Here is a 26593-nt window from a genome sequence, read left to right as displayed (position 1 = left end):
AAAAAACCTTTTGTAAACGTCTACAAATATTTAAATACTTCTAATTACATTTTAACATTTTAGGTTTTATCAATTATTAAATACTTCTAAAAATGTTTCTAAACATTTAAAAACTAACAAACTTTGTCACAGTTTAATAAATGTTTGTAAACTTTCAAAGATGAATTCTACGGTCTTTAAAAAGACAAGCTAAGTAAGACAAACAGTTTTGTTTTGCATAGCACTTATTTACTTGTTTACAAAAAAGAAAATGGCAGAACAAGAAGCAGATTGTTTCTATTATCATACTGCTTTTTGACATCCAATTGTGGAGGAGTAGAGATTTCTTCCAATTAAATTTTGGGAAGACAGAAGCCATGATTTGCAGTAATCACTCCAAGCTCCATTCCATAGCCACTGACTCCATCATCCCCTGGGCAACAGTCTGAGTTTAATAAGCCTGTCTGCTCAGAAGAACATAGAATGTAAGAGCATAAAAATTGGAACTACATTCACTCATTCAGTCTTTCAAGCACCCTCCACCATTCAATGCGATCCTGGTTGATCTTTACTTCAGCACCATTTTCCTGTGCTATCCGGGTATCCCTTGAAGTTTTTAATATGTAGAAATCTGTAGATCCCAGTCGTCGCAGACATGCTCAATGACTGAGCCTCCACAGCTCTCAGAATTCCAAAGATTCTCCACGCTCTGAGTGAGGAAACTCCTCGTCTCAGTCTTAATTGGCCCATTCCTTCTTCTGAGACTGTGTCCCCTGGTTCTATAGCCCCCAGCCAAAGGAAACGCCCTTACTGCATCTACTGTCGAACAAACTTAATGTCATATTTGACTCTGAGGTATGCTTCCGTATTTATATTCGTGTCATCAGGTAAGATTGTCTGTTTACACCTCGGTAACATTGTTCAACACTGCTCCCCTCTCAGCTCAATCCGGACCCTTGTCCATGCCTTCAGTGCTTCTAAACTCGACTATTCCAATACACTCCTGGCTTGTCTCCCACATTCTACCCTCCATGAACTAAGGTTATCCTAAACTCTGCAGCCCACTCACTGCAAATCCTGCTCCACAATCACCCTGTGCTGGTTGACCTACATTGACTGCCAGTCAAGCAACATCTTGCTTTTAAAATTCTCATCCCCTCCCTATCCCTATAATCACCTCCAACCCCACAAATCTCCCAGATATCTGCGCTCCTCTAATCCTGGCCTCTTGTGCAATCCCAATTACAATTGTTCCACAATATTGGTGGCTGCGCCTTCAGTTGCCTTGTTCTGGAATTCTCTCCCTACACATCTCCAATGCCTTGCTATCTTACTATCCTGCTTTAAGACACTTCTAAAACCTACCTCTTTGACTAGGCTTTAGGTCATTGAAACTAATGGGCTGGACATTCTCCCCGTGTCGGCGTGGGTCTCATCCCCACAAAACACAAACATTATATTTAAGTACCAAATTAGTTTTTTTCTAAAAGGCAAAAAGCCTGGCCAATCCACCTACCCTGCACATTTTTGAGTTGTTGGGGTGAGATCCACGTTTTTTTGAGTTGTTGGGGTGAGAATGTGCAAACTCCACTCGGACAGTGACCCAGGGCCGGAATCGAACCCGGTCCTTGGTGCCGTGAGGCAGCAGTGCTAACCACTGTGCCACCCCACAAAACCCAAAGATGTGCAGCATAGGTAGATTGGCCATGCTAAATTGCCTTTTAATTGGAGGAAAAAAATTGGGTTCTTAAAATTTTTTACTTAAAGGATGTAATTCATCTTCCATTATCTCCATAGGAGATGGCAGTTTATGTTTGCATGGCTTCTTCCTTTGAAACAGGTCTGAGAAAGAGTGTGACATCCCATTGTATCTCTCTCAGGACTTGGTAGCACCCATACAGTCACTGAATTTACATCTTCAGAATTTACATCCTCAACTATCTTTAACTTGTATGTCCAACTTTAAAAACACGTCTTATTTAAAAGTTAATTTTGTCTGTACAAATTCAGGGCTTTGCTCGGCCATCATGACATCTGTCATCCATGTCCCTTTCTTTATCGGTTCCTTTAGTCCTTTGATACAGGGACTTTAGATTTGTTAGTCCCACCCTTTATCTTTCAGGGAACATCTTGTTCTAAAACTTTACTATCTCTTCCTTGAATGGCTCCCACTGATCTGGCACTGATTTACCTTCAAGTAATTGTTTTCAGTCCACATTTCAGCTTCGTAAAACCAACTTTTTTCCCAATTAACAAGTTTTATCCCTGAACTATTTTTGTCCTTTTTCATAATTACATTAAATCTAACTGAATTAAGATCACTTCCACGAACATGCTCTCCAACCGATACCCATTCCCCTTGCCCAGCTTTACTCTCTTAAAACGGAGTCCAGAACATGCCCTAATTTTTGCTACATATCGTATAATTGCTCTCCTGATTTAAGAATTCTGCTCCCTCTCTAGCTTTCACTCAAATGCTAACTGGGATAGAATTAAAGTTGTTGAAATACACCATTACTGCTGTATTGTTTTTTCACTTTCGTGATTTGCCTACATATCTTCGTCTTTTATGCTCTCTGACTCTTTAGAGGATTAGTGTACACTTGCAGTGTGATCATAGAATTTAGTGCAGAAGGAGGCCATTCGGCCCATCAGTCTGCACCAGCCGTTAGAAAGCCCACACCTCCACCCTATCCCCTAACCTAGTAACCCCACCTAACCGTTTTTTGGACACAAACGGCAATTCAGCACGGTCAATCCATCTAACCTGCACATCTTTGGACTCTGGGAGGAAACCAGACACCCGGAGGAAACCCACGCAGACGCAGGGAGAACGTGCAGACTCCGCACAGTGACCCAAGCCGGGAATCAAACCTGGGACCCTGGAGCTGTGAAGCAAGTGCTAACCACTGTGCTACAATGCCACCCCTTTTTTGTTCTGCAGTTCAACTGATATGGTCTCATTTAATGATCCTCCTACCACATGATCCCTCCTCACAGCTATAATTGTTCCTTTAATCAATGTTGCAATATGCTCCTCACCTATCTCACCCAAAAACCCTGTACCCATGAATGTTGGGCTGCCATTCCTGCCCTTTTTTCAGCCATGTCTCAGGAATAGATGGAGAAAGGACGTTTCCCTTCCTGGAGGAATCTAGCACTCAGGAGCACAGTTCAAAACTGAGGGATTTCTATTTGAAGACGAGGAGGAATTTCTTCACAGCGGGTCATTAATCTCTGGACTTTTCTTCCCAAAATAGGAGTCAACAGTGGCTCTATGTTCAGGGCTGAGTGAGACAGATTTTTGATCTACACGTTGTAGGGGGCTAGTTGGGAAATGGAGTTAGGGCCACTATCATGTCAGCTGTGATCTTGAGTGGCAGAGCAGACTTGAGGGGCCATAGCTATATCATACTCCGTGATCTCAGCTCATGTCTTATCGCCTAGACTTCTTACATTGCAACATTTAGCACCACCAAACTCCCTTTTTGTCTATTTTCTAACCTTTGTTTCCTGTGCCTTCCAACCCCATACTAATCTTCTCCCTTCTCTTCCAACTGGAAGCTGGTCTGCTTCCTATCCTCCTCACCCCAGTTAATTAGGGGTTGCTGTGAAGATACTGATCTCACCCCTGTCAAGATGCAACTCATCTGGCTCCCCTCTTCTTCCCCCCGCCTAAGTGACCCCTCCCTCCTGAATAATCACTCTCCAGCCATGTATTCATCAGCTGTCCAGAGCCGGTTGGAGAGGGCGATTGACCCCGAGCTGCAGGAGGAGTTATCAGGACAGAAAAATATCAGAAAGGTAGGTTTTTTAAAATCATCTTAAAAGGAAGGCGAGGCAGAGACATTTATGGATAAAACACAAAAGCTTGGGGCCAAGACAGCTGACCAAATAGCCACCAGTGATGGAGCAAATAAAATCAGAGCCGCACAAAATTCAAGAGATTTGAGTCTTTGGGGTCACAAAAAGGGCATGTTTTTCTTCTTTTCAACTTGTGCTGCTGTGCATTCTGTGGCCCTTCCTTCCTTGGTGTTTCAATTTAGAATGTATTGCCAGATTGATGCTGTCACAAGCTTTAAGCAATGAGCTGCAGTGTTCTCCAACTCACAGTAAAAGGGCCAGTAAGGATAGGAAACATGCTACAATGTGCACCAGATAATTGACAATCATATTACCTGAAAAACAATTTGCTTTGACAAAATCTTAAATTCATAAAAATAAAGCTTGCAAGTGGCCTTGATTGAATAGGGCATGCAATTGGGCGGGAACAAACTGTTGATTTAGCTTAGACAATAAACAATTACTCCATAGAGAAAAACCATTCCCAACGTCAATAGTCCGGTTAAAAGTGTTGGCAGAGTTGATCTAAAACTTTTACTTCAAGGCAATGACTCAGATGGTCCCAAGAGATCTAGCTTGTCAGGAATCTGTATGCAGTGCAGAAAGCTTATCACAGCTCACCGCAGGAACAGGAGTCCATGGTGCAGTTCCAATTTGGTCAAGTGACAAGCAGCAGTTTGAGGCACTAAATGCCCAGCAGTTTACTGAGCTAACTCTGTTGATTTGGTGATGCGTTTATCAATAGGGAATAGACTGTCACAAGTATATAGAGCATACTTTTGGCCTGTTAGAATGATTGGTTCATTGAATGGCTCACTGGACCTTATTAGTCCTCAATGTTCCCTGACCCTTTGTGATTAATGATCTGCGTGTCTCAGCAAGTGTTGGGGTTGCTCGCTGTACTTATGGGGAAGAGGACAAGCTATACAGAGACTGCTAATCATGCTTCGTAGCGACGTTTATGTATGCAGGGTGAGAGGATGATGTAGGTTCCTTGTTGATCAAAGAAAATCTCAACTTCACTCATCGAAACAAAGAATTCCAATGAACATCCAGAAACGTAACCCAATAGAGAAATAACATGCACACTTAACGCTAACCATTTTATTTGTAAATATGCAACTATAAATACAACACTGACATTTTCTTAAACAGAAAAGCCTGCCTGCATTATTGCAACTAGTATACAAACAGGAGTGCAGTCCACTTATGGAGACAATGTTCTCAGAACAAAAGGGCGGGGTAGGTTGTTTCTTTTGCATCCTCAGAAGTCCTGCCGAATGTTTTCTTTGTTCTCATCCCCTTGTGCTTGTTTCATCTTGTGTATTTCACTTTCGAGCTGGACAATTGCTCTCTCAATCTCATAGTTCTTGCTGACTAACGTGACCCAGCTGAAATAGCAAAGTGAAGAGCGCTGTTAATTGCTCAAATGGCCAAAATGAGAACATTTATTGTTAGCACTAGATTTAAGACTGGCTTTAAATTACATTTATTTACAGAAAGCTCAAACCTAGTACATTTGTCACGCAATAACACCCATTATCTGAATCCATTCTTCAGCATGTGCAAAACCAAATGAACCAATTTCATATCATTTTCAGGGTTAGGGTTTTGACAAGAAATTAAATAGAAATAGGAGTAGGGCATACAGCCGCTCGAGCCTGCTCCATTGTTCAATATCAGAGCTGATTTTCGATATCAGAGCTGATCTTCTACCTCAACTCACTGACTGATCCCCATATCCCAAGGTTTGGTTATGAATGATGGACTTGTTTTAAAATGTCACCATGAAGAATCATGGAATTTTCAGTGAAGGAGGCCATTCGACTCATCGAGTCTGCACCCGGCTCTTGGAAAGAGCAGCCTACTTAAGCCCATGCCTCCATCCTATCCCTGTAACCCAGTAACTAACCTAACCTTTTGGACATCAAGAACAACAACTGCTGTGTGGAGAAGCAAGCAGCAAACTGCCATTTTGTGGTAGCTAACAAGCAAGATGTTAGAGAGGGTTTGTTTTCTGGTTGTAAGGCAGGGAACAGAACAAACTATTTTTGGAGATGTAAAGAACAAGGACTCGCCAAGGTAGGCTTTACTGATGAAAGATGGACCTGGAAGAGGCAAGCCGAGTGGAAGGACTTGCAATGGACACTGGAAGGTTTGACCTGGAGCGGCAAGAAGGGAGCCTGTTGGTGAGCTGGGAGTGACTTTGAACTTATTTTTGTAATGCTACACATCTACTAGGTGTAGTGCACAGCATCTTAATTGTGTTATTTAGTTAATGCTAAATAATCTTTTCTTTAGTTTAGTGCATCAGTTACCTGTTAAGTAATGTTTTCAATTATGTGTATTTTAGTTTGCTTATTGTAGTAAAAGTGTGTGTGTGAAATCTAGCCCTTCTGTTATTCACGTCTGTCAGAAATTCCTCTCTGAAAAAGGTTGGTCTCTACGGCCATTAAATTATTAGAGTCTGGGCAGCACGGTGGCGCAGTAATTAGCACTGTCACAGCACCGATGTCCCAGGTTCGATCCTGGCTCTGGGTCACTGTCCGTGTGGAGTTTACACATTCTCCCCGTGTTTGCGTGGGTTTTGCCCTCACACCCAAGATGTGTAAAGTAGGTGATTGGTCACATTAAATTGCCTCTTAATTGGAAAAAATAAATTGGGTATTCTAAATTAGAGTCCAAAACTCGATCGTCTTAGCCTTGAATTAATATATTCAATGACTGAACATCGGAAAGACTCTGGGGTAGAGAATAGCACATTCTCTCAATCCGCCGAGTGAAGAAATTTCTGGGTTACGAGGGTGAGACCCACACAAACTTCACATGGACAGTGACCTGGGGCCAGGATTAAACTTGGGTCCAGGTGTCCAGAGGCAACAGTGCTAACCACTGCACCGCCATGCCACCCATGTTGCAGTACAGTTATGGATGCTCCATCGTTGAATATATTTAAGGCAGATACTTGTCTCAGAGGATCAATGGATATGGGGAATGGGAATGAAAGTAGTCTTGAATGCCGCAGCAAGCTCAACAAGCCGAATGGTCTACCCCTGCTCCTACGTTATGTACTTTTAACTTGTGCTGGGAGATGTCACTTCCATGGAGCTGCCAGGGCCGACATTCAGCCACAATTTGCTTGGAAGATCTTGGCAGAACCCTCCGCCTTCCACCCATTAGGCCCTTAATTAACCAGCAATGGCTGTCCATCACTCTAGGTGGGTAGCCTCTGCCATTGATTACCAGCCTCCTGCACGATCATTCGGAAGTGGGAACCCATTGGCAACTCAACACCTCAACCTATAATAAAACCAGAAAATGCTGAAAATGCTCAGCAGTCTGGCAGCATCTGTGGAGAGAGAAAAATAGTTAATCTTTCAGCACTGGCGACCTTTTATCAGTGCGTTAATGTACATGTTTACTCCCCGTCCTGCCTTTAAACACGTCTACATAGGGCCAGGAGGATTCTGTCAAAGTATTGCTTAACATACGAGTTCTCTGCTTCTCTTGGCATTTGTACCCATGAAGGATAATAAGCATATCATAAAGGCTATGTAGTGGAGGGGTATAGAAAAATAAAACATTGAATTACCACTACAAAGTTGAAGCTGGCTAGACTTCTAGATCCAGTATGAAAATCAGGCCCTTGGAGTCACTTGAAATTAGATGTGTTTTATACTCCTAGAATTAAAATATTGCTGATAGCAGATAGCGCCTGTTGAAGTCTATAAAACTACTGATATTCAGCACACAGTTCAGAGATGGTTCGAATATTTATCACATGGGCAGTAAATCCAGAAGCATCTGGGAGAGCAGTTAAAGCCACTTTTACATTTCATGAAAACTACAATACTGGCACCAGCTTCTGATGTTCGGCTCTTGCACTGCACATTGCTGAAATTGGGCAAATATATGGTTAGGAAGATCCAGTACCAAGTCGTAGTAGGATACACAATGTCCATACATGAGGAACAACATCACCAATGTTTTCTTAGTATTTTAAAACAACCAGAAACATGTTCCTGTATCCTTGTTATATATTCTCTTCCCTCCCTCGGGTTATGTATTTGCCGCCCCCATTCTCCCAGTTGTTAAATCTAACTGTCCTCTCCCTCGTTCTTTTAACCTAACTGTGCCCGCTCCTCCTCCAAGTTCATTTTGATCTAGCTACCCTACCCTTCCATTCACTTTTCCATCGAGCCTGGAAGCATTTAATGTCTCTTGACTTTTAATTAATCCACTGTGCATTGGTGTGTCAATTTACAGCAGCTGTGTGAGTCCCTGCTTAAAATGCAGATGGACCCCGGGCTGTTCATTTGCACCTTGTACAGTTAGTGTTACTATCCCAGTTACTGGGATACTGGCTGTGAACCATCTGATTCATGTGTCAGTAAAGGGTTGAGCCTTAAAGATTCAGCTTTTAGGGCAGCACGGTGGCACAGTGGTTAGCATCGCTGCCTACGGCGCTGAGGACCCGGGTTTGAATCCCGGCCCTGGGTCACTGTCCGTGTGGAGTTTGCACATTCTCCCCGTGTCTGCGTGGGTTTCACCCCCACAACCCAAAGATGTGCAGGATAGGTAGATTGAACACTCTAAATTGCCCCTTAATTGGAAAAAATAATTGGGTACCCTAAATTTATAAAAAAAAAGATTCAGCTTTTTCACCCGAGTGCCACTGCATTAATACTTTTCCAGAGTTAGTAAAAACAGGATTTTGACACTTAAAATAAATTAAATAGAAATAGGAGTAGAACATACAGCCCCTCGATTGTTCAATATCAGAGCTGATGTTCAATATCAGAGCTGATCATCTACCTCAACTCACTGACTAATTCCCATATCCTAAGGTTCTGTTATGAGTGCTGGACTTGCTTTGAAATGTCCCCATTAAGAATCATAGAATTTAAAGTGCAGGAGGAGGCCATTCGACGCATCGAGTCTGCACCGGCTCTTGGAAAGAGCACCCTACCCAAGCCCATACCTCCACCCCATCCCCGTAACCTGCTTATCCTTTTTTGGACACCAAGGGCAATTTAGCATGGCCACCTAACCCGCACATCTTTGGACTGTGGGAGGAAACTAGAGCACCTGGAGGAAACCCACGCAGACATGGTGAGAACATGCAGACTCCGCACAGACAGTGACCCAAGCCGGTAATCGAACCAGGGACTCTGGAGCTGTGAAACAACTGTGCTAACCACTGTGCTACCGTGCTGCCTATGAGGAACGGCTGAGGACTCTGAGTCTGTACTCATTGGAGTTTAGAAGGATGAGGGGAGATCTTATTAAAACTTACAGATAGGGAGAAGTCTAGATAGAATGGACGTGGAGAGGATATGGACGTGGAGAGGACTTTTCCATGAGTACGAATAACTAGACCCAGAGGGCACAGCCTCAGACTGAAGGAACGATACTTTAAAACAGAGATGAGGAGGAATTTCTTCAACCAGAGGGTGGTGATTCTATGGAACTCATTGCCGCACAAGGCTGTGGAGACTAAGTCACTGAGTGTCTTTGAAACAGTGATAGATAGGTTCTTGATTAATAAAGGGACCGGGGGTTATGTGGAGAAGACAAGGAGAATGGAGGGGGGGGAAGAGAAAAATATCAGCCATGATTGAATGGCGGAGCACACTTGATGGGCCGAGTGGCCTAATTCTGCTCCTCTGTCTAATGGTCGAAGATCATAACTCGCTGCATTTAAAAACTCATCCACCTCCGACCTTAAATCAAATTCGCTCGGTGTCTATGTTTTTACTTTGTGTACCTCGTGTTGCCCTATTATGTATTTTCTTTTCCCTTCGTGTTCTAGATTATCTGTTTGAGCTGCTCGCAGAAAAATATTTTTCACTGTAGTTTAGTACACGTGACAATAAACAAATCCAATCTAGCAATTGAGCCTCCTTCCACTGTAAAACTGTTTCTCCTTACTTACTCCTTTCAAACCCCTCAATGCTGAACATCCCCCTTAGTCTCCCCATCAACCTTCACTGCTCTTAAACCTCCGTTTCTCTAGCCTTTCCACATAACTAAAATCCATTATTCCTGGTATTTAGATTTAGAATTTATCCAACAAGAAAATCAGTACTAAAACTAGTCTTTCCTAACCTCCAGATCAACAATTCAGCAAATGAGGAATATAAACACAAATAGACCAGAGGAGTCTGGGCAGTGAGAAACAGATTGTTAGTCCGTTGGAGTATATGGCCTAGGGTTTGAGGTTCGACACCATGATCAGACTCTAGAATGGATGTAACATTTTTGGAATCGATGCTAAACCTTCCCAATAGCAACCGTGGCCGATGCTCTAGCTTCCTGGTAATTTACCCGTGACATTTAACATTTTATATCCATCTACATGTCAAATGGACAAAGACCTTCATCTCCAGCTAAAAAAAAGGACTGATGCCCTTATGGGAAACTTTAAAACTTATTTGAGTATCATTGGAACTGTTCTATCCCTGAAAGCTGAACGAATACTGCAGAAACACTCTCTACAAACACCCAAAATGTTACTTTTCTAAAACAAAGGAACCAATCCTCGTCAGGTGGCCAGCCCCGGATTCTGGGCTGCTGGTTTCTGAGTGACAAACAGCATACGGTGCAAAAACCAAGAACACAAAGGAGACCAAAACCTTGCAGTGATTTTTTTAAAAAATTCGACATGATGTCTTTTTCTTTTTATCTATTCATGGGTGTGGCTGGCTGCGCCAGGATTTCATTGCCCATCCCTAATCGGTCTTGAACGGACTGGCTTGCTAGGCCATTTCAGAGGGTGATGCTGTGGACCTGGAGTCATATTATAGGCCAGACCAGGAAAGAACGGCAGATTTATTTCCTCAAAATAATGGTCATCCCAACATTTAATTCTATATTTTCTTTTAGGTGAATTAAAATTTCCCACGTGCCATGGTGGGATTTGAACCCAGAGCACTATCCTGTCTCTGGATTACTAGCTGTGACAATACCACTACCCCACCACCTCCCTGTCTCTTTAGATCAATTTTCAGATTTGCATAAAAAAGCAAAATACTGCACATGCTGGAGGTCTAAAATAAAAACCAAGTGCTGGGGAAACTCAAGCAGGTTTGGAAATGGCTGAGGCGAGAATGTGGAATCCAAAACAACACTTCTTTTAATTTCAGCTTTTAAAAGATTGTATATCGCCTCTGTCAATGCCAAAATATCCATTTGCTATTTGAAAGTAGGATGTACACACACTTGTAACTTTTTGTTATGAAATTAGGTTAGTCATCCACAGATCTGAAAGGGAATCAGATTGATGCGGTTACTGGCTGGCTAACACCTTCTGAACTGAAAAACAAATATGTAATATCCACTCCTCATTCCCCAATCAACCAATAAAGCAAATTCCATAGTTCAATGTTAATTCACTCACTTGGATTCCATTTCTCGTAGCTTACTGCCAGCAGCGAGCTGGTCATTTTTCCTCAGCCAGTTCAGGTCTTGAATCTGTTTCCTGAATCATCAAACATAATGTCAGATGTATACACAATCAGGTGGTTTATAACATAAATAAAACAAACATCACGCTCCTCAGAGAATGAAGGAAGAATCAAAGAGTTTTCATGCTCGATCACTACTGTTACATATACCAGTCATGGTTCATTTGTTTGAAAGGTGGAAGTTTTAGAAATAGAATTTTAAATTTAAATTGTGGGAAAAATACTCTGGAAATTTCTAGAGGCTGGCAAACAACAGGATAATTACAATTCAAAAAGGTAACTTGTGTTTACTGAATAAAGTCAAAATAAAAGGATGGGAGTCATAAAAGGCTTAGCTAAAGAACTGGAGACATGACGTCTGCAGTTATTCCGGTAAAAGATACAAGTTATTCATGTAGTTTCCCAGAACCTGGGAACAGACGGTGTGTGTCATCGTCATGGAGAAGGGTGGATCTTAGTGAGATACTTTGTGGAGCTTCTCTCGGAATTCAGTTGGGGTATAGTCAGTGGGCAAGACTATGTTTGGAAAGCAGCGAACAAATTGTCAGCTTTGGGTCTTATTTAGCCTGTAGCGGAAGTCAAGAGATAAAGTTGACCTGAAATAAGGTAAATGCTAGATCAATTACCAATGACGCGCCAGCGAGTGGGAGCAGGTATGCAATAAAAGACAAGTTGACGTGGGGAAAAATGATAAATTTGTGATTAATGTAAAAACTGTTATATTATATTTCTGGTAGTAAATATTAAAATACATTCAGACAGTCTGTCTATTAAAGCTGTAATTAAGTTGTAACAGGCGAGGTAATCATTCATGCCAACTACTTGCTTGATTACAGATAAAGGGCTAATGAGATATTGTAATGATTGCTGGAGATTCGCTGAGGATTAGATAAAATTATGAGGGATTGTATTTAGTCCTAGCTAAGCAGGTCATTGGTGGGATACAGATGATGTAAGTAATGAGAGGAGCCAGCTCTCTCTGTAGTTTTGCAGTCTGTTATAGGGTTTTAACTTGAACACTAGTTTTGCCAAATGCGGTTAGGTTGAGCAGAAGTGTACTGATCTGCTCCTGAAAGGATTGTTCTTCAAAAGTCTCTACACAGCTAAGCAAGTGACCTGTTTTGTTAACTAAGTGACATTTGAGCTGAATTGGATTGCTTAACTGGAATTAGTGGAAGGGGTAAATAGCAAGTTCAGGTTTTTGCTTTCATTAAACCGTTTAACTCAATTGTAAAACTATTTATTTGATGTTAATGTGGTTAATTCTGTGTTTAAATTAAAGTCTGTTTTAGCATAAAAGATACCTATTGGCCAGAGTCATTACTCCTGGGGTGAAGTATCATTTCCTCAGTTTTACACATAAAAATTAGTTTGGAGTCCGGTGTCCGAACACAAGTTGGGGTCTGGAACAGTATCCTAATAGATGTGTATAGTTGGAAGCCAAAGGAGGAAAACTACAACAATACTGTGAAAGCCAGTGAACCATATTACAGTTGTAATTCTGGAAGTAATCAGCTGGGTTGCAGTTCGAAACCATAGCAATGGACCTCTCAAAACCACAGGTGTTTTCTGATATTAAAACTGCCCAGACATCATAGCGAGATCTGTGCTGGAGCTGTGGAATCCAGAATCACTGTTTTATAAAGGAAATTGAGGGTTTCTTTGCCAGAATCTAATGAAACCATGGACCTGGAGAATAGCTGAAACGTTCAAGAGAAATCAGTGAACTCTGGAGAGCTGCGATACACCTTTTGGGCTGATCCCAGGGTAAGTGAATGAACTTTCAAGATTTCATAAGATAAATAATGAAATGAAAAATGAAAACCGCTTATTGTCACGAGTAGGCTTCAATGAAGTTACTGTGAAAAGCCCCTAGTCGCCACATTCCGGCGCCTGTTCGGGGAGGCTGGTACAGGAATTGAACCGTGCTGCTGGCCTGCCTTGGTCTGCTTTAAAAGCCAGGGATTTAGCCCAGTGTGCTAAACCACCCCCTACAAAGGGGATTCTGAAATTCAAACCCATGCAGACTGTAAAGGAATTCTGGGGGGGGGGGGGGGGGGGGGGGGGGGGGGAAGAGAAGAAACAAAGTAAAAAGTAAAACTGAGTTTATAGCAAGTCTTTAAAAGCTATAGCATTAAGTTAATAGTGCTTACTTTTAATTATTATTGATAAACAAAGCAACCTTTTATTGAGTAACAAAATCTTGTGGCATAGTTTTGTCAGTTAATTGATGGGTGTTCAGGATTTCTTCTTTAAACATTAATGGTCTCTAGCAGGATTGTAACACTATTCAACGACTCTCAGGAAATCCATGGATGAACATAGGGATAGGCCAAGCTGGGGTTGGCCTGTGAGAATTCTCAATAATGTGCAGTCTGCTGGTCCCAGCAACTGTGCTTGAATGTGAACAATGGCCATGTGGGTGAGATACTGGAGATCACATACAACACTGTACCCAAGTATGGTCATTACCTTCAGTCCTGGAAGAAAAATCATGTGCAAAGATGAAGGAATGATAAGGTTTGAATGATTTTTTTTCTTAGCCATTATTTCAAGATCTATGACCATGCAGATACGAGAGCTTTTCCTCAACATCTGCCCAGATACCACAAAATTTCAAAAGGACTGTCACCATGGTTTTGAGGTTTAGACAGGTTAATTGATCGGGAGGGAAGGACAATTGGTCTCTTACTTGGCTTCTCCACTGTGATGCAATGCAAGTAAAAAAGAGTTCAATCAATTTGATCTCCAAATAACTACAAGGCTGTGCTTGGAATTCACACTATAACTGGTAATCAGATTTTAGGAAGGAAAAACATCTCAATTTGGGTCACATCAGCAACACCAGGAAATGGGTTAATAATAATAATCTTTATTGTCACAAGTAGGCTTACATCAACACTGCAATGGAGTTACTGTGAAAAGTCCCTAGTTGCCACATTCTGGCGTCTGTTCGGGTACACGGAGGGAGAATTAGGAATGTCCAAATTACCCAATAGCACATCTTTCGGGACTTGTGGGAGGAAACCAGAGCACCCGGAGGAAACCCATACAGACACAAGGAGAACGTGCAAACTCTGCACAGGCAGTGACCCAAGCCAGGAATTAAACCTGGGACCTTGCCGCTGTGAAGCCACAGTGCTACCCACTGTGCTGCGACAAACTTACATATTTTCCATTGCATTTCTTTCATGCGTGTGTGGGGGAAAAAGTACCACAATGCATTTCCAAGCACAAATTCAAAACCTAAATGCAACTTAGGAATGAGGAGTTGCAAAAATGTTTTAAATGAACTTTTTGGTGCCATCTTCTACAGCTCAGCTCAATTATCTGTGATATCTTTGCCACTTTCTTTTGGGTTATTCTGTCAGTACAGAAAGATGAACACAATTCCATGCTTACAAGCACAATTAGTAACTGCAGCAATGTCAGAGACTAAGACTTAAGTGCAGATTGAGCACAGCAGTATGCTGAACACCCTGAGGGTTATGTATTTTCACAATCATTTATCAAGGAACAGGTGGTAACATTTCACAGAATGCATGGATATTGAGAATCAGACAGATTTCTGGAAAATCTCATCCCATCAAAATGTGAAATGGTCAGCCGCAGTTCAGCAGGATTCACACTTCCTAGTCAGAAGGTTGTGAATTCAAGACCCACTCCAGGATTTGAGCATAATACTCAAGGGGGCACTCCAGTGCACCACTGCGGGAGGGCTGCAATGTTGGAGATGCGGTCTTCTGGATGAGACATTAAATCAAAGTGCTGTCTGGCCATTCGGGTGGATGGAAGAGATCCTATTGCACTATTTTGAAGAAGAGCAGGGGTGCTATCCTCACTACCTGGCCAATATTTATCCCTCAGTCAACTTTGCAGAAACAGGGCAGCATGTGGCACAGTGGTTAGCACTGGAACTACAGCGCTGAGGACCCGGGTTCGAACCTGGGGTCACTGTCCATGTGGAGTTTGCACATTCTCCCCATGTCTGCCTGGGTTTCACCCCCACAACCCAAAGATGTGCAGGTTAGGTGGATTGGCCATGCTAATTTGTCCATTAATTGGAAAAAATAATAATTGGGTATTCTAAATTTACAAAAACTGATTATTGTGTCATTATCACATTGCCATTTGGAAGAGCGGTGTGAAAACTGGCTGCTTCATTTCCTACATTACAACAAAAAAAAAGCTCCTTCAACAAAAAAAACGTAAGATGAAGGAGAAAGGGGGGTGTATACGACAAGATGCCAGATTGGTAATACAACTCAAATCCAGGCTGAATATAAAAAAATCAGGAGGGGAAAATGAAAGAGAAATGCAAAAATCAAGAATATGAGACAGGCAGCTGACAAAAGGAAAACCAAAAGTCTTCTATAGACAGGAGGAACGGGCTGGGCTGATTAGGGACTGAAAAGGGGATATTGAAAGATTTCAAAAGAACATAGGCTGGTGGAATGGCTGGATATGTGGCTTGAAATTTAATGCAAAATAACTATGAAGTGACTCATTTTTATAGGAAGAATGATGAGGTGCAACAAAATAGAGGTGCAACAAAATAAAGAAAGCAACAATTCTAAAGAGTGTGCAGGAGATAGAGACCTGGGAGTACATGCGCAAATTTGTTGGATGTGACAAGGCTGGTTGAGAATGTGGTTAATACAGGATCCTGGCCTTTATCATTAGAGGCATAAAGTGCAAAAGCAGATAAATTACAGTGAGCCTTGATAAAAACTTTTGCTTTTTAGTCTGATTGGTATTCGTAAAGACATCAGCAGAGCCTGATGGTTATAAAGGCTAAATCTGTATCAGCATAAGCAACAGTGAGCACAGGAGCTGGCTGGGCAATGGGTGTTGCTATGCCGCGGGCAGACAGTAATTAAAGAGGCCCATGTCGTGCTCCTAAGAGAATTCGAACCCGACAGAATCACGACTCTTCGAGCATTCGTGATTCAGGACATTGATTGATTAATGGTGTCCTGTGAGAGAGAGAGAGAGAGAGAGAGAGAGAGAGAGAGAGAGAGAGAGAGAGAGAGAGAGAAAAAAGAGAAAAAGAGCAAAAGGAGAGAGAGAGAGAAAGAGAAAAGAGAGAGAGGGGGAGAAAGAGGAGAGAAAGAGCGAAAAAGAGAGAGCGAAAAAGAGAGAGCGAAAAAGAGAGAGCGAAAAAGAGAGAGCGAAAAAGAGAGAGCGAAAAAGAGAGAGCGAAAAAGAGAGAGCGAAAAAGAGAGAGCGAAAAAGGAGAGAGAGAAAGAGTGAAAGAGTGAAAGAGAAAAAAAGAAAAAAAAAGAGTGAAAGAAAAAAAAAAGAGAGAGAGATTGATTGATCACCTCACCTCACAATAGTTGGTATTTAGGTCCAAGCTGAGTTTTGATATCTTTTGTGGAACAAGAGTTTTGGCACTCTCTACTTCCGATTCCCTTAATACTTTTGGGGTAACTTGGGGAGATTGTTGTACAATAATTTGTGAATTTTTAAAGTGTTTTGTCTGTAATTCTAGTTGACCCAAGTTCGAGGTGCAACAGCCTTTATTAGATTAGAGTCCCAATACTTTCGGAAGGATATGAAGGCTTTGGAGAGAGTGCAGGAAAGATTTTAAAGATTGATTTGAGGGAATAAGGAATTGTGATAAGAGAGTAGAATGGAGACGCTGGGGCTGTTCTCTTTGCAGAGAAGCTCCCGAGAGGAGATTTGAGAGTCCTGTTCAAAATCAGGAGGGTTATAGATAGATAAACTAGAGAAAATGTTCCCATGGCACAAGGGTCAAGAACCAAGTAGTGAGACATGAGGAAAAACGTTTTTTTTTTTAAAAACACAGCAAGTGGTTAGGATTTGGACTGCACTACCTGAGTGCTGGAAACAGATTCAAATTGTAGGGAAAATGGAACTGAATAATCAGATGACGAGGAAAGATTTGCTGGGCTATGCAGAAAGACAGGGGATGTGGGAAAGGCTGAATTGTTCTCGAGAGCCAGGATAGACAGTTGAATGCCTTTTGTGCTATAACCACTTTAGAATTCTATGGGACATCTGGAGGTCATAAAAAGGTGGTATAGAAATGCAAGTTAGTCTCGGTGAGCCTCAGCATTTTACCTTAGCTATATTACAAAAAGTGATTAAAAATTGGAATGGTGTTAGAAAGTGAGAAATTCATACTTGGGGCAAAGGGTTTGAAATTTTGCTTTAAAAGTCTGTGAACTGTTGAACGTGTTTGCATTTGAGAGAGACGCGTCGCACCCGTCATGCCCTTCAATGCCCATGCGAAAGCCAGCAGCTCCGGGGGTGCCAACAAGCGACAACCAGCCACACAAAAAACCCCACAGAATTCTCACCTCAGTCTTTGGAGTTCCTTCTGAGCATTTTCAATCATCTGTACCAGATTGCTAATAGAGGGAGGAAGGGAAAGGGAAAAAGAAATGTAAATCCTTGGGGCAAAATTGTTTGATCAACGAATTTGTCCTGTAATGAGTGAAAAGTAATTGCCTCAAAATATTAGGACTGCACAGCCAGTGGATGGCAGGGGTATCGGGGGATGTTGTTGGGGGGGGGGGGGGGGGGGGGGGGGTTGTTCTGCTGACATGGGACGGACTTGAAATAGGCAATGGAAAGGAGGTCGAGGGTGGAGGCAGCCAACAGGCTGACCAGGAATGGCGCGACGCACGGGCCGGCCCGAGAAAGGCTATGGCTGACCAGCGTGGTTGGGGGGGGGGGGGGGGGGGGGGGGGTTGTGCCCCCCGACCAGGCTGATCACCTGGAACGTCAGGGGACTGAATGGGCCGGTTAAGAGGGCGCGGGTGTTCGCGCACTTGCGGGCTCTGAGGGCGGACGTTATTATGTTGCAGGAGACACATCTGAAAGTCTCTGACCAGACCAGGCTAAGGAAGGGCTGGATTAGCCAGGTCTTCCACTCGGACTTGGACTCGAAATCCAGGGGGGTGGCAATCATGATCAACAAGCAGGTGCAAGCAGACTGGAGGGGAGGAGTGGTGCTGGTGAATATATATGCCCCGAACTGGGATGACGTGAACTTCATTAAAAGAGTGCTGGGGAAGATCCCGGACCTGGACTCTCGCATGCTAATAATGGGCGGGGGACTTTAACATGGTCCTTGACCCGGCTTTGGATCGGTCATGTCTCAGAACAGGTAAACTCCCAGCAATGGCAAGGGAGCTGAAAGGATTTATGGAGCAAATGGGGGCAGTGGACCCCTGGAGAGCCAGACAGCCGACAGGAAGGGGCTACTCGTTTTACTCGCACGTCCATAAAGTATATTCTAGCTTAGATTTCTTCGTACTAAGCAGGGATTGTATAGGGGAGGTAAAGAACACGGAATATTCCGCAATTACTATCTCAGACCATGCCCCGCACTGGGTAGACCTGCAGATCGGGGGGGGGGGCGAACTACCAACGCCCGCAATGGAGGCTAGACGTGGGACTGCTGTCGGAGGTGGGGATCTGTGAGAGGCTTCGGAGGTGTATGCAAAATTACCTGCAGGTGAATGACACGGGGAGGTCTCAGCGGCGACCCTGTGGGAGGCACTAAAGGCAGTAGTGCGGGGGAGCTGATTTCAATTGGGGCCCACAGAGCCACGGCAGACCGGGCAGAGATGGATAGATTGGTCAGGGAAATGGGTCGGATAGATGAAGAGCACGCGGAGTCCCCGGGGGAGGGTTTACTCAGGGAGAGGCAGAGACTACAAGCGGAACTGGTGGCACTATCCACGAGTAGGGCCGTGGAACAGCTTAGGAAGGCGAGGGGCGTGGTGCACGAGCATGGGGAAAAGGCTAGCAGACTGTTAGCGCAGCAACTCAGGAAGAGGGAGGCGGCCAGGGAAATAAGTAGAGTGATGGATGGGGAGGGGCGCAAAGTGGAGGACCCGGCAGGATTGAATAAGGTATTCGGGGACTTCTATCGCAAGCTGTATACTTCGGAGCCGCTGGAAGAACCGGAGGAGATGAAAAGGTTTCTGGACGGGTTAACATTCCCAACATTAGGTGGGGGGCGAGTGGATGAGCTGGGGGCCCCGATTAGAGTGGAGGAGGTATTGGGGGGCCTAAAGGCCATGCAGACGGGGAAAGCCCCGGGGCCGGATGGATACCCAGTAGAGTTCTATAGGAAGTTTTCTGAGCTGGTGTGCCCGGTCTTGGCGAGGGTTTTCAAAGAGGCAAGGGACACAGGGACCCTGCCGCCGACAATGTCGCAAGCCACTATATTATTGATATTGAAGCAGGGTAAAGACCTGGAGGCGTGCGGGTCCTACAGGCCAATCTCCCTGATTAATGTTGACGCCAAGCTCCTGGCAAAGGTACTGGCGGTTAGAATGGAGGACTGCGTACCGGAGGTGATTGGGGAGGACCAAACTGGGTTCGTGAAAGGTAGGCAGCTGGCGGCCAACCTGGGATTACTTAATGTGATAATGATGCCCCCGGCGGGCAGGGAGGTGGAGGTAGTGGCGGCGATGGATGCCGAGAAGGCCTTTGACCGGGTGGAGTGGGACTATCTATGGGAGGTGCTCGGACGGTTTGGGTTCGGGGAGGGACTGGTGAATTGGATCAAATTATTATATCAGGCCCCGAAGGCCAGCGTCAGGACTAACAGAGAAGTGTCGGAGTACTTTAGGCTGTATCAAGGGACCAGACAGGTCTGTCCGCTCTCCCCACTGCTGTTTGCGCTGGCCATAGAGCCGCTGGCGATTGCGCTGAGAGACACAGAGGGATGGAAGGGGATGGTGAGGGGCGGGGTAGAACATAGGGTCTCTCTTTACGCAGACGACCTACTCCTGTACGTGTCAGACCCAGTGGCCGGGATGGGAAGTATACTGGGAATGTTGAGGAAGTTCGGCCAGTTTTCAGGATACAAATTAAATACGGCCAAGAGTGAAATGTTTGTGGTACAGGCAAGGGGCCAGGAGAACAGATTGAGGGGGCTACCGTTTAGGCTGGTTGAGGAAAATTTCCGGTATTTGGGAATCCAGGTGGCACGAGACTGGGGCAGGCTGCACAAGTTACATTTGGCCAGGGTGGTGGAGCAAATGAAGGGAGAGTTTCGGAGATGGGATGCACTCCTGCTGTCACTGGCAGGGAGGGTGCAGACTGTAAAGATGACAATCCTCCCTAGATTTCGGTTTGTTTTTCAGTGTCTTCCGATCTTTGTCCCACAGTCCTTCTTCAAAAGAGTTAACAGGATGATCATGAGCTTTGTCTGGGCGGGAAAATCCCCACGGGTGAAGGCGGCGATGGAGGGCTGGCTTTGCCGAGTCTGATTAATTATTACTGGGCGGCCAACATCGCTATGATAAGGAAGTGGATGGTGGATACGGGGTCTATCTGGGAGCGGATGGAGGCAGCTTCGTGCAGGGGCTCCAGCTTGGCAGCCCTGGTCACGGCTCCTCTACCGCTGCCGCCGGCCAGGTACTCCACCAGCCCGGTAGTGGTGGCGACTCTGCGGATATGGGGCCAGTGGAGGAGGCATGTAGGGGAGACGGGGGCGTTGGTTTGGGTGCCAATCTGCGACAACCATCGGTTTGCCCCCAGGAGTATGGATGGGGGGTTTCGAACATGGCGGCGGCTGGCGGGGGTGGGTGATATGTTCCTGGAAGGGAGCTTTGCGAGTTTGAGGAGCTTGGAGGAGAAATTTGGGCTGGTAAGGGGAAATGATTTTAGGTACCTACAGTTATGGGACTTTGTGCGTAGACAGGTCCCATCTTTCCCACGCCACCCGCCAATGGGGATCCAAGACAGAATAGTCTCTAGGTGGGAAGAAGGGGAGGGTAGAGTATCTGATATTTATAAAGGTGCTCATGAGGGAGGAAGGGTCCCAGACGGAGGAACTGAAACTTAAATGGGAGGGGGAGCTAGGCGGGGAAATGGAGGACGGGCTGTGGGCAGAGGCCCTGAGTAGGGTAAATTCGACCGCGACATGTGCCAGGCTCGGGCTGATTCAATTTAAGGTCGTTCACCGGGCCCACATGACGGTGGCTCGGATGAGCAAATTCTTTGGGATAGAGGACAAATGCGCTAGGTGTGCGGGAGGACCAGCGAACCATGTTCACATGTTTTGGGCATGTCCTAAGCTTAGGGGGTACTGGGAGGGATTTGCGGGCGTCATGTCCCGGGTGTTAAAAACAAGGGTGGTGATGGGTCATGGGGTGGCAATTTTTTGGGGTTTCGGAAGACCCGGGAGTCCAGGGGGAGAAAGCGGGCGATGTTTTGGCTTTTGCTTCCCTGATAGCCCAGCGACGAATACTATTGGCGTGGAGGGACTCAAAGCCCCCGAAGACTGAGTTGTGGCTTGCAGACATGTCGAGTTTCCTGGGTATGGAAAAAATTAAGTTCGCCTTGAGGGGCTCTGTACAGGGGTCCGCCCGGAGGTGGCAACCATTTATTGACTTCTTTGCGAGAGAGGTGAGCGTCAGCAAGGGGGGGGGGGGGGGGGGGGGGGGGGGTAAGAGTAGAGTAGGAGGGATAAAATGGCGGGTAGTACCGGTGGGAGAGGAGCGGGCTTGTGCAGTATGTTACGATTGAAGTATTGAATGTACGTGGATGTTTGCACATTTGCCTTCCTTTTGCTTTCTTTCTGTTGATGTCTGTAACTGTTTACAAAGCCAAAATCTACCTCAATAAAATTGTTTATTAAAAAAAATATTAGGACTGAAGTCAGTCTTTGGCCCCAACATTAAGACAATTCCCCAGCCACAAATTCATCTCTTTATAGATCATAGAATTTACAGTGCAGGAGGCCATTTGGCCCATCAAGTCTGCACCGGCTCTTGGAAAGAGCACCCCACTTAAGCCCACACCTCCACCCTATCCCTGCAGCCCAGTAATCCCACCTAACCCAAGGGCAATTTAGCATGGCCAATCCACCTAACCCTGCACATCTTTGGACTAAGGGAGGAAACTGGAGCACCCGGAGGAACACCACACAGACACGGGGAGAACGTGCAGACTCCGTTTTGCCTGTCATTATTTCACCCAAATGTGTGGGTGATTTCTTTTAAGTGCAGGGACCACTTTTTGTTTGGCCATGTGCACAGCCTTTGTTATTAATGCTGTGAGATTGCATAGCTCAGAGGGAACACCAATTGCAATACCCCACAAGTCCTGAAAGACGTGCTTGTTAGGTGAATTGGACATTCTGAATTCTCCTTCTACACTGTAGGAATACTTTGGATGGAAGCTCTCGTCACACTTTTCAACTCTCCATTTACACAATTTCTACAATGCTGTTGAGGATTTTTAATCCTTCACAAGGCAAAATTTAAATTGTACTTTGCTTTTGGAATGTTGATTTAGCTGACCTGGAAACTAACAGCAAACCAAAAAACAAATATAGCTGAATGTGAGCTAGTGATATGTGAATAGCTGAACACACTATCCAAGATCACATAATACATTACCATTCATAACCAAGATTGCAAAACCGTCACAAATGTCAGTGCCATCGAAATTAAAGTGTGAAATCATGGTATTGGTGCCACCAATTGTAATTAAACTGCTGCTCTCTCAGGCTGCATCAGCCATATCAGTGTGCAAAGGAAATCAAAAACATTGCATATGGCAACAACTTTAACAAGTGAGCTACCTGGGAACAACATTAATTTTGAATTCAATTATGATTTTATTCAGAGGTTCTGGAATTGTATGCGAGAATTCAGTTGCAGGACAGTATTCTACGCCCAACCATCTTCAGTGGCATCAGTTGCCATTCCCCCAGCATATTAGGCCAGATTGGGGATGCTTGCTGATGATTGCAAAGTAATACAGAAATGTAATTGCCCACAATGAAACTTTCTATGCCCTCATACAGAAAGACTTGGTCTGGGATGATAACTGCAAAGATAGATTCTCACCAAGCAAGTACAGATTTTTAAAAATTAATTCATGGGATGTGGGCATCGCTAAGCCAGCATTTATTGCCCATCCTAGAGGACATTTAAGAGTCAACCACATAGCTATGGATCTGGAGTCACATGTAGACAAGACCAGGTAAGGATGACAGATTTCCTTCCCTAAAGGCCATTAATGAACTAGATGGGATTTTGCAACAATCGACAATGGTTGCACGATCATCATTTGCCTTTTTAATTCCAAACTTTTACGGAATTCAAATTTCGCCATCTGCCATGGTGGGATTCGAACCCAGGTCCCCAGGCGTTACCCTGGGTCTCTGGATTATTAGTCCAGTGACAATACCACTAGGCCACTGCCTCCCTGTAATAACCATCTTTAGTGAGTTGAATCATCTCTCCACGACAATTGTTGAATGCAGTAGCAACATTCAGGGGTTCATTATGTTTTCCCAATTAAGGGGCAATTTTAGCATGGCCAATCCACCTAACGAGCGTGGTGAAACCCACGCAGACATGGGAAGAATGTGCGAACTCCACACAGACAGTGATCCAGGGCCGGGATTCGAACCCGGGTCCTCAGCACTGTAGGCAGCAGTGCTAACCACTATGCCGCATGCAGCCCTTCTGGGGTTCATTTTTGACTAGAAATTCAAACTAAATCAGATACACAATATAGTGACTACAAAAGAGTAGGTCACAGGTTGGCTATTCTGTGGCAATTGGCTCATCTCCTGACTCCCTAGAGCTCTTCCACCACCTACAAGTCACGAGTGTGATGGAATACTCTCCACTTGCTTGCAGTTCCAGTAGCATGGTCTAAGACAAGGCATTCTGCTGGACTGGCAGACGACCCGCCGCAGTTAATCTTTGGCCTCTCCATCATTGCGTACAGTGGCGGCAGTGTGCAATATCAACAAGATTCCTCAACATCACCTTCCAATACTGCAACCGCTACAACCTGTGGGGACAGTAGCAGCAGGTATCGGAGAACACCACCACCTCCAAGTTCCCCTCCAATTCACATCCCATCCTGACGTGGACTTATATTGCCATTCCTCCGAAGTTACTGGATCAAATACTTGAAGTTCCCTACCCAACAGCAGTGGAGTACCTTCACAACATGGACTGCTTTGGCACAAGGCAGCAGCTCAAACCACCTAAAGGCGACAAGTCCCCTGGACCTGATGGGTTACATCCCAGGAAGTAGCTAGAGATAGTGGATGCATTGGTAGTAAGCTTCCAAGAACCCTTTAATTCTGGAAAGTCCCAGATGATTGGAAAACTGCCGATATAACACCATTATTCAAAAAAGAAAGGAGGGAGATTTTTTTTTTTAAATCACTATAAGCCAGTTAGCATAACCTGCTGTCATTGGGAAAACGTTAAGAGTCAATTTTTAAGGATATAATAACAGAGCATTTAGAAATGCATAATATAATCAAGCAGAGTCAGCATTGTTTCAGGAAGGGAAATCATGTCTGACAAATTTATAGAATTCTTTTGAGGTAACAAGGAGGATAGATGAAGGGGAACCAGTACATGTGGTATCAAAACACTTTTTGGAAATCCAAGTACAAGATACCACTCAAAAGGCTACTTAACAAGAAAAGAGATCATGGTGTTGGGAGGCAGTATAATAGCATGGATAGAGGATTGGCTAACTGATAGAAGTCAGAGTTTGGTACGAGGGGCATTTTCAGGATGGCAATCTGTAACTCGGAGTGCCACAGGGATTGGTTTATTCACAATATATATTAATGGCTTGGATAAGGAAGTGAATGCACTATTGCCAAGTTTGCAGAGGACACAAACATAGTAGGAAGGCAAGTGGTGATGATGATAAAGAGTGATATAAACAGGTTAGTGGGCAAAAACTTGGTAAATGGAATATAACGTAGGAAAATGTGAAGTTGAATAAGGAGTTGAATATTATTTAAATGGCGAAAGGCTGCACAAAACTGCAGCACAGAGGGATTTGGGAGTCCTGGTTGATAAATCACAGAAACTGAGCATGCAAGTTCAGCATGGAGTAGGATGTTGGCCTTTATTTCAAATGGAATGGAGTATAAAAATAGGGACATCTTGCTAAAACAATACAAGGCACTAATTAGACCACTAGGTTGATCCTGGAAATAGAGGGATTTTCTTATGAGAGGTTGAGTAGATTGCACCAGTACTCATTGGTGTTTAGAGGAATGAGAGGTGATCTTATGAAGAAATACAGGACTCTCAGGGAGCTTGACAGGATAGATGCTGAGAGAATGTTTCCTCTTGTAGGACCAGTCGGCATAATCAAAGAGTTGCAGGTCGTCCATTTAAGACAGAGATGAGATGGATTTTTTTTTCTCTCAAGAGGGTACTGAATCTGTGGAATTCTTTATTGCGGAGAGCTGTAGAGGTTGAGTCATTATGCTCAAGGCTGAGATAAAACAGACATTTAAATCAGTAAGGGAATCAAGGATTATGGGGGTAAGGCGGGAAAGTGGAGTGGACGATTAAAATCAGACAAGTCATGATCTCATCGAATGGCAGAGCAGACGAGATTGGCCAAATAGCCTACTTCCTCTCCTAGGTTTATGGCCACCTTCGAGGGCAACCAAGCATCCACAACAAATATCAGGCTTGGCAATGCCTAAATCTTGAAACTGATTTTTAAAAGTTGGTCGAATTTGAGCTGTTATGAACAACATTTGAAAAATGCTTAGAGACAGCAAGTGAAATCTACCATCTTGTGATTCCCCCAAGCAGCATAGACCAGAAAATGTCAGGTTGCCATCCTGATCTATGTTAATTTAGCTGATGCTAGCCAAGATTCAGGACTACAAGAATATAATACTCAAGATTGAGTAGGGGGCAGGCAAAGAAAAGCAAAACAAGCTTTTGTTTTTGATCACAGTGCACTTCACATAAAAAAAAGTTATTGGGCAAGGAAAGGGCAGATATGGTTATCATGCCCTCCACTATCATGTGGAGAGCTGGCCCTCCTTATGTGCAGGCTCAAGCACACAAGAGTGACCATTTCAAAGAGACAGGAGGGAACTAATGGAACTAATTCAGTGTTCTCGGAATTGGAGTGGAAAGGAAGAAACAAATATTCATCAAGAGGGAAGCGGACACATAAGAACATAAGAACTAGGAGGAGTAGGTCATATGGCCCCTCGAGCCTGCTCCGCCATTCAATGAGATCATGGCTGATCTTTTGTGGACGCAGCTCCACTTTCCGGCCCCAACACCATAACCCTTAACCCCTTTATTCTTCAAAAAAAAACTATCTTTATCTTAAAAACATTTAATGAAGGAGCCTCAACTGCTTCACTGGGCAAGGAATTCCATAGATTCACAACCCTTTGTGTGAAGAAGTTCCTCCTAAACTCAGTCCTAAATCTACTTCCCCTTTCCTGCCCGCATCTATCCTATCTATTCCCTTCATAATTTTACATGTTTCCATAAGATCCCCTC

The 26593-nt window shown here is 44.2% G+C and overlaps 1 protein-coding gene across 3 annotated transcripts in view; it reads right to left on the bottom strand.

The window, feature by feature from the left end:
- Nucleotides 1-4911: 4911 nt before the first annotated feature.
- bcas2 (BCAS2 pre-mRNA processing factor) overlaps nucleotides 4912-26593 on the bottom strand; it is a 40330-nt gene continuing 18648 nt past the window's right edge. For 2 of the 3 annotated variants that reach the window (XM_038820172.1, XM_038820174.1), the window contains 3 exons: nucleotides 17615-17665; nucleotides 11222-11302; nucleotides 4912-5213 (listed from right to left, as the gene is read on the bottom strand). In XM_038820172.1, coding sequence (XP_038676100.1) covers nucleotides 5087-5213; nucleotides 11222-11302; nucleotides 17615-17665 — 259 coding nt within the window. In that variant the 3' untranslated portion in view covers nucleotides 4912-5086. The remainder of the gene's footprint in view (nucleotides 5214-11221; nucleotides 11303-17614; nucleotides 17666-26593) is intronic. The other variant, XM_038820173.1, reaches the window with a different exon arrangement.

The sequence above is a fragment of the Scyliorhinus canicula genome, chromosome 15 (genome assembly GCF_902713615.1).
Source record: "Scyliorhinus canicula chromosome 15, sScyCan1.1, whole genome shotgun sequence".
Classification (NCBI taxonomy): domain Eukaryota; kingdom Metazoa; phylum Chordata; class Chondrichthyes; order Carcharhiniformes; family Scyliorhinidae; genus Scyliorhinus; species Scyliorhinus canicula.
The sequence above is the reverse complement of the archived record's forward strand: the minus strand, read 5'-3'. Positions and strand labels throughout refer to the sequence as shown.